This window comes from the organism of the source record quoted next, unplaced genomic scaffold (assembly GCF_019419815.1).
Source record: "Pyrus x bretschneideri cultivar Hongxiangsu unplaced genomic scaffold, Pyrus_bretschneideri_v1 Contig15, whole genome shotgun sequence".
NCBI lineage: Eukaryota > Viridiplantae > Streptophyta > Magnoliopsida > Rosales > Rosaceae > Pyrus > Pyrus x bretschneideri.
In genome coordinates, this window is record NW_025999446.1 from 327,603 (window position 1) to 336,101 (window position 8,499).

Consider the following 8,499-nt stretch of genomic DNA (forward strand, 5'->3'; position numbering starts at 1 on the left):
ACACATTATTAAGATAAAAAACATTTATTCTTCTGGTGATAGACATTTTTCAACGCCACGGAGGCATCGGTGGAAATCCACACTTGACGAAACAAGTATTAGCACATTCCACTTCTTTAGGCAAATGGCAATCTTCCATGCATTTAGTGAAGCAACGATCGGTTGGATAAAAGGTCACCGCAGTTGGAGACAAGGAAGGTAGAACTGGACACCTTTGGAAGCATTGTTCATCGCATCCATCTTGTGTAACCAAATCCAAATGACAAGTACTACGGCAGTCCTGAAAGCAACGATCTTCTTGTCCAACTACATGACCAGCAGTGATCAATAGGGTAATCGCGATCACCACAAAACCTGAACGGACAGCCTTCGACTCCATGTTTAAAACTGTGTTATGATTCAGTAGACACTCACTCCGCATCTAAAACACTCTTAATCTCCAATTATTATATAGGGGACTGCCCTACTAATATTTCCAATGTATCTGCGCCTTGGATTGGTTGCATCTTCTTAAGTACATCAGTATTTAATACATGAAATGAATCTTAAGATAAACATCAAGGATGTATGTTCGTTTTATCAGTAATTGCACCTGGTTAAAAATAGCCCTTATTGAAATCACGTCCACACTTCAATTTAACTACATTTTGGACACCATGCCATTAAAGGTACAATACCAAACGTGGAAGGGGATCAGATATTAAGTACACACCAAATCAAAGTCTACAAACTACGAATTTTACATAAAATAGTAACTGATCTTAATAGGAATCGCTAATCAGTATTGATTCTAAATGAGCTCAGTTAGGCAGCCCAATCATCCACCAAAATCCCAAGCCCCAACTCCAAAATGATTTTACATTCGAGCACAACAATTTCCATGCACCTGAGACAATCTACAATTTTCAACAATTGTAACACAATTGTACATTAAATTCCTCAACTTTTTAAAATTTTTTAAAATAAGTTCCCAATTGAATCTCAAATTCCTCAACTTTTTATAACTTTTTATAATTCTAATTGAATACACCCGGATTTTTAAAGATTTTAATAAAATATTTTAAAATCATGATTAAATATACGAATTTCAGAAAATCATTAAAATTCTGATTGAATGCCTAGATTTGATTAAAAGTATCAAAATTCCTCAAAATCTTAATTGAATACACCGTAGAACAAGATTTTAATTTTCCATTAATTTTGTATGGGTGTGTGATTATTAAACTCTATTTTTAACCTAGAGCAAGTAGTGATACAATGAACATACATCACTCCCTTGATGTTTATTTTACGATGCATTTCATGTATTAATTCTGCGGTTCATTTCGTGTATTAAATCCTGATGTAATTAAGAAGATGCAACCAAACCAACATGAAGATACATTGGAAATATCTGTAGGGCAGTCCTATATAAAAGGATTGGAGATTAAGAGTGTTTCAGAAACGGAGTGAGTGCCTACTGAATCGTAAAAAACTTTTAAACATGGAGTCGAAGGCTGTCCTTTCAGGTTTTGCAGTAATCGTGATGATGCTATTGATCGCTGCTGGTCATGCAGTTGCAGAAGAAGAACGTTGCTTTCAGGATTGTCGTAGTGCTTGTGATTTGGATTTGCTCACGCCAGATGAATGCGATGAACAATGCTTCCAAAAGTGTCCAGTTCTACCTTCCTTGGCTCCAACTGCTTTTACCTTTTATCCAACTGATCGTTGCTTCACTAAATGCATGGAAGATTGCCATTTGCCTAAAGAAGTGGAATGTGCTAATACATGTTTCCTCAAGTGTGGATTTCCACCGAAGCCTTCGTTGCATTGAAATATGTCTATCACCTGTAGAATAAATGTTTGTGATCTTTAATAATGTGTAACAAGGCTCGTTCTGAAACTTGCCCTCCTTTCTATTTTGTTTCGAGTTATTTAAATAATTCATAATATTAAGTAAAACATAAAAAATTGAGTTGGAAACAAACACTGCATTGGTTACTGGTTTGGTTTTGTACAAATGGTGCATGATTTGAATTTTGTAGGAGTTCTTTATTGAATTTTTTTTGTAAAATCAAGCAAAATGAAAGTCATATGTTAGGATTTGAACTCACGCGCTTTCACTAGGTTGCAAAACACAAACCCACTAATCATGAGCGCTCCACATATTTTGATCATGTTTCCTAAAAACAAAGTAGAAAAGATAAGGTTATACAGTGGCACCACTTGCACACCCTCAGGGTTGGCCCAATTGTACCTGCAGTGTTCAAAGTGGGGAGTTGATTAACTCCCTCTTCACCATATATTTTTTATGATCTACTGTGATTAGTGATAAGATTTTGCAACTTAGATTCTTTCAATACGCACATTGGTTGTACTAATTTTGTCAACTGTCCTAACCAACATCGGCTAAATATTCAGAATTTTAACATTTGATCAATGGTATATTGGACAGCCAAAACAAGAAAAAACTACATAATCACACGATGATACGATGCCTAGCACCTGCAAATCATTCAAAAACCAACTGCCTAACACTCCAGCATGAGGAGACTCGAAACCATGTCCCATTTGACCCGCATTCAGAACAACGGAGGTGATGCTGTTTACAGGGAGAACACAGTCAACTCATTCCTCAATGATTACGATTGCTCACTCAGGACATTCGGTAGTAACGTAATTCAGGTTTGGAGAAACTGCAATGAGCCACGGACCCTACAATTGCTCACTCAGGACATCCGGTAGTGTAACGTAATTCAGGTTTGGAGAAACTGCAATGAGCCACGGACCCTGAATGCCACTTCCTCAACTGTCCAAGCTTTCTTCCACCCTGGTCTTGGTATGGCTCCTTGCAGTTTCTCCAAACCTGAATTGAGTTATTACCGAATGTCCTGAGTGAGCAATCACAATCCCCTCAACGGGTTTGTAATCATCGAGGAATGAGTTGACTGTGTTCTCCCTGTAAACAACATCACCGTCGTTGTTCTGAATGCGAGTCAAATGGGACATGGTTTCGAGTCTCCTCATACTGGAGTGTTAGGCAGTTGGTTTTTGAATGATTTGCAGGTGCTAGGCATCGTATCATTGTGTGATTATGTAGTTTTTTCTTGTTTTGGCTTTCCAATACACCATTGATCAAATGTTAAAATTCTGAATATTTAGCCGATGTTGGTTAGGACAGTTGACAAAATTAGTACAATCAATGTGCGTATTGAAAGAATCTAAGTTGCAAAATCTTATCACCAATCACAGTAGATCATAAAAAATATGTGGTGAAGAGGGAATTAATCAACTCCCCACTTTGAACACTATAGATACAACTAGGCCAACCTTGACGGTGTGCAAGTGGTGTCACTGTATGACCTTATCTTTTCTACCTTGTTTTTAAGAAACATGATCAAAATATGAGAAGAGCGCTCATAGTTAGTGGGTTTTTGTTTTGCAACCTAGTGAAAGCGTGTGAGTTCAAATCCTAACATATGACTTTCATTTTGCTTGATTTTACAAAAAAATTCAATAAAGAACTCCTACAAAATTCAAATCATGCACCATTTGTACAAAACCAAACCAGTAACCAATGCAGTGTTTGTTTCCAACTCAATTTTTTATGTTTTACTTTATAAATTATGAATTATTTAAATAACTCGAAACAAAATAGAAAGTAGAGGGCAAATTTCAGAACGAGCCTTGTTACACATTATTAAAGATCACAAACATTTATTCTACAGGTGATAGACATATTTCAATGCAACGAAGGCTTCGGTGGAAATCCACACTTGAGGAAACATGTATTAGCACATTCCACTTCTTTAGGCAAATGGCAATCTTCCATGCATTTAGTGAAGCAACGATCAGTTGGATAAAAGGTAAAAGCAGTTGGAGCCAAGGAAGGTAGAACTGGACACTTTTGGAAGCATTGTTCTTCGCATTCATCTGGCGTGAGCAAATCCAAATCACAAGCACTACGACAATCCTGAAAGCAACGTTCTTCTTCTGCAACTGCATGACCAGCAACGATCAATAGCGTCATCGCGATTACTGCAAAACCTGAAAGGACAGCCTTCGACTCCATGTTTAAAAGTTTTTTACGATTCAGTAGGCACTCACTGCGTTTCTGAAACACTCTTAATCTCCAATTCTTATATATAGGACTGCCCTACTGATATTTCCAATGTATCTTCATGTTGGTTTGGTTGAAGTACATCAGGATTTAACACACGAAATGAACCGCAGAATTAATACATGAAATGCATCGTAAAATAAACATCAAGGGAGGGATGTATGTTCATTGTATCACTACTTGCACTAGGTTCAAAATAGAGTTTAATAATCACACACCCATACAAAATTAATGGAAAATTAAAACTCTCGTTCTACGGTGTATTGAATTAAGATTTTGAGGAATTTCGATACTTTTAATCAAATCTAGGCATTTAATCAAAATTTTAAGTGATTTTCTGAAATTTGTATATTTAATCATGATTTTAAAATATTTTATTAAAATCTTTAAAAATCTGGGTGTATTCAATTAGAATTATAAAAAGTTATAAAAAGTTGAGGAATTTGAGATTCAATTAGGAACTTATTTTAAAGAATTTTAGAAAATTGAGGAATTTAATGGAGTTATAGAGATTTTGTTGCGTAGTTTAATCCCCCACAAATCTCACTTATTTATCTCCTGAGATTTCAAAGAAATTCAATTAAAAATTTTACATGAAATCTCTACAAATTATTTAAACTCCATTAAAATTCATAGATTTATAAATTCATTAATTTCCCTTAAAATCTCAATTGCACACACCATCTGAAGGCTGAAAATTTTAACTTCTTTTTTTTTTTTTTTTTTTTTTTTTTAGCATTTGGGATGAGATTGGGGAACAAAAATTAGGAAAAGGTTGATGGAACACTATAATAGAAGCTTTTCTCTCTCGTAGCGTAAACATATAGAAAATATAGACTGATTATTTTATTCATAGCACAAAGATTTAAATATACAAAATGTATATGCTTTGTGTATAAGTAAAAATCTCATGATGAAATACAATCAAGATCATATTACAATATTAATTCTTAAACCTTAGAAGTTACGGTTTCCGTAGACAAGACTCCTTCCCTAACAAATCATTGTCACTTGTTACGATAGAAAGTGTCACTACTGGCCTTAATCATAAAAACTTAGAACCCGTTTGTTAACACATTTTTTTAGTTTTTACTCGTGTATGTTGACATGAGCTTCAGTAATCCCAGTTCCTAAAACTTCAATTTTACTGCATTTTAGACTTCGTGCCATTAAAGGTACAATACCGAGCATGGAAGACAATCCGATATTAAGTACGATTTTGCACCATATCAAAGTCTACAAAATACGAATTTTACATAAATAGTAACTGATCTTAAAAGGAATACTGATTCTAAATGAGCTCCGTTACGCAGCTCAATCATCCACCAAAACCCCAAGCCCCGATTCCACAATGATTTTACACTCGAGCACGACAATTTTCCAGGCACCTGAGAAAATCTACAGACAACTCACTATGTACAAGTTTGAAACTACATCGATCCAATGCAGAACTTCTGCACGCAACTCAGCTTCTATCTTACCATACCTACCTTTAATATAAGTCAGTCCATTACAGTTATCCTTCTAAACATCCATCTTCCGCATAAGATTACTTGCATTGCCTTCATGAGACTTCTCAAATGATGCAACCTTCGCTCGATATGCACTTGCTGCCGTGGAGTTATTTACAGTCTGATCCTGAGGGAGCTCACAGGATTCACTCATAGTAGCAAATCTTAGCTCGGCAGGAGGGATGAAACAGTCCATTGACAAGCCAGGGACATTGAATGCCACTTCCTCGACTGTCCAAGCTTCTTCCATCCTGGTCTTGGTGTGGCTCAATGCAGTTTCTCCAAACCTGAATAGGGTTACTACAGAACGTCCTGAGTGAGCAATCATAATCCCCTCAACGGGCTTGTAATCTTCAAGGAATGAGTTGATTGTGGTCTCCCAGTAAACAGCATCACCTCCGTTGTTTTGAATGCGGGTCAAATGGGAATCTTCCAAGTGTACAAGGAGCCCTGTTTTCTGGCTGAAGTAGCCAAATAAAACATGCCTTATGATCTCCGCAGGCCCTTCGCTCCTGGCTTTCAGCGTCAGAGGATCTGCACAAAGCTTGAGGATGAAGCAATCCTCGTCGTTGATCTTCTTCTCACCAATGCATCTTGAATTGGTAAACATGCTAGCAGTGGTTCTCGGGTCAAGTCCCTGTATTAAATAAAATAAACACAATGATTAAATTGTGCATGGAAAAAGAAAACTGAGTCAAACAATGTAGGACTAGCATTTTACCTGAAGTGCACGCCGCAAGGGTCTAACTGGCCCTTTTGCAGCATGTGCGCCAAGCCAAGGTGTGTGCCTCCACACAAGCTTCCCATTGCAACCAGCGTGAACCTTGCTGCCGCCAAGTGCAAGCTCCACATACCACATGTCTGGATGCATCTGCCACAGGACAAAGCCGCCCGACTCTGCTGCTTTGGAGGAATTCTTGTTCCGTACAACCCTGTTAGCTGTTTCAAACTCCGAAGCGATCATTCTCACCTTTCCCATAGCATAAGCATTGTGGACTGAGTTCTGAAGCTTCTGCCCTCCCGATGCCGCTGTGTACTGCTGCAATATATACTGAGCAGATGAATTCTCCTGCAAAACATATCCAAAAATGATGTTTAGAGGGTCTCTATAAAAACCGAAAATTAATCCCCAATCCAGTAAATGGTGGAATGAAATTAATCCCCAGAGCCTTAGATTTCACATCTGTAGTCTGTAGATATACTTGCATCAAACATTCGGATTCAACATTCCAGTTCAGTTCATATAATTTACATTAAGAAACTGATAACTGCACAATGAGATCATAATCGCCACCAAACCGAGAGATTCTTATCTATCCACGGTTGTATATCCTTCTGTCCTCATCGCATGACACGAGAGGTATACAACCGGTTGCAACGCAGACTGTACCCATCAAATTCTTTCCCTTATGATAATGAGATCAGCATGCGTAAAGTCAAAGGAACTAACTTTAATAAACATGTCGAGCAAATAATCAAAATGTCCTACCAACTTTTATATATATAATTCAGGCATGCATAGTAAACTACTTAATGAACTTTTTTTTTTTTAATTAATTCTTTCAGGAACTTGGACAATGAGTGAACAAAATAACAACTCACCAAACCAACCCAAAAAAAAAAAAAAAAAATCTACAGAGACATTAATTTTCACAAAAATGAACATAAACAAATTTACAACTTCCAAAGTTGTCAAATTTATACCCAAATTTGGACCCTTTCAAGTTTTCAGCATGCAGTGAAATTAATTGGAGTTGGAGGAGTAATCAGCAAAATTTACAAGTAACGAGAAGTACTTACAATGGGTGTGTCTTTGATGCTAAGGTGAGGCAGAGGCTCGGTGGTACTAACGTGCACCGGGGCGAGCGGCGCAGCCAGAACCCCAAGCAGCAGCCGCAGATCCGACCTTTTGTAGGCGGAGCACGAAACGGAAGGAGCCCTGCACAGCTGCCCCTTCATCCAGTGGCCCCACTTCCCCTCCATCCTCGAATCTTCACCGTCCGTCCCATCCGGGCCCTCCTTCAGCGGCGACAGCGCCTCGGGTAGCCTCAAGCTCCCGGATCTCGGAACCATCAGCGGCTCCGGCTGCGCCACGTGGTGGTTCCTCCTCCGCCTCAATAAACCCGACATTGGGGACCGGCTCCGTGCCGGACTCTTCGCCCTCGACCTCCCCGGCGACAAACCCCTCGTCACCTCCTCCTTCAAAGCCGAAAAAAACCCCTGCTTTCTCTCCATTTTACAAATCTGCCCCTCACCCAAAACTCTGCAGAAGATGTAGAAAGATGAGAGCTTTAGTTTGTGGGTTTTGCAGGAAAAGTGAGAGAGTGAGAAGAAAGACGGAAGCTTTGGCGAAAGCAACTTCTGGTTTTTGATTTTTGGAGGAAATAAAAAGGGTGGTAATGATTAAATTAAGGAAATATATTGCCGCGAGACAGACAAGCAGCACTGCAGCACACAGTACTACTGCTACTTCTGTAGGGGAGAGAGAGCAGAGAACTGTATTTATTTACGTTCTGAAATTCTTTGATTCTGCGATACCTCTTATTTTTCTCTTTTGATTTTCTATTTTGTTTGTCTTTATCTGCTAAATGACTAATTAAAGGAGAATAGTGGTGTTTTAACTTTTTAACTTTTTCTTTGTCTGGCAGGTGGGTTTGGCCAAACAGCGGGAAGAAATGAAGGAAAAGGGTGGAAGATTGTCTGTCATTCTGTTTGGATGTCTTTTTTATCCTTTCGTATTTATATAGTTACGGTTAAATTATATTAATATTTTATATTTTTATTATTTTTTATCTAATTATCTTTATAAAAAATTTGATATAAAAATGTTGATGTGACTTAACCGTGATCACATAAAATAGAAGAGGATGAGAAGGACATCTAAATAGG

At 37.9% G+C, this 8,499-nt stretch overlaps 1 protein-coding gene across 1 annotated transcript; it reads right to left on the reverse strand.

Annotated features, from left to right (window-relative positions):
• Positions 1-5,289: 5,289 nt before the first annotated feature.
• On the reverse strand, positions 5,290-7,877 carry LOC103945298. The gene is made up of 3 exons (XM_009355846.3): positions 7,411-7,877; positions 6,332-6,679; positions 5,290-6,247 (listed from the first exon to the last, which is right to left on the reverse strand). The coding sequence occupies exons 1-3, from the start codon at positions 7,843-7,845 to the stop codon at positions 5,624-5,626; spliced, it is 1,407 nt and encodes a 468-aa protein (XP_009354121.2). The 5' UTR covers positions 7,846-7,877; the 3' UTR covers positions 5,290-5,623.
• Positions 7,878-8,499: the final 622 nt, after the last annotated feature.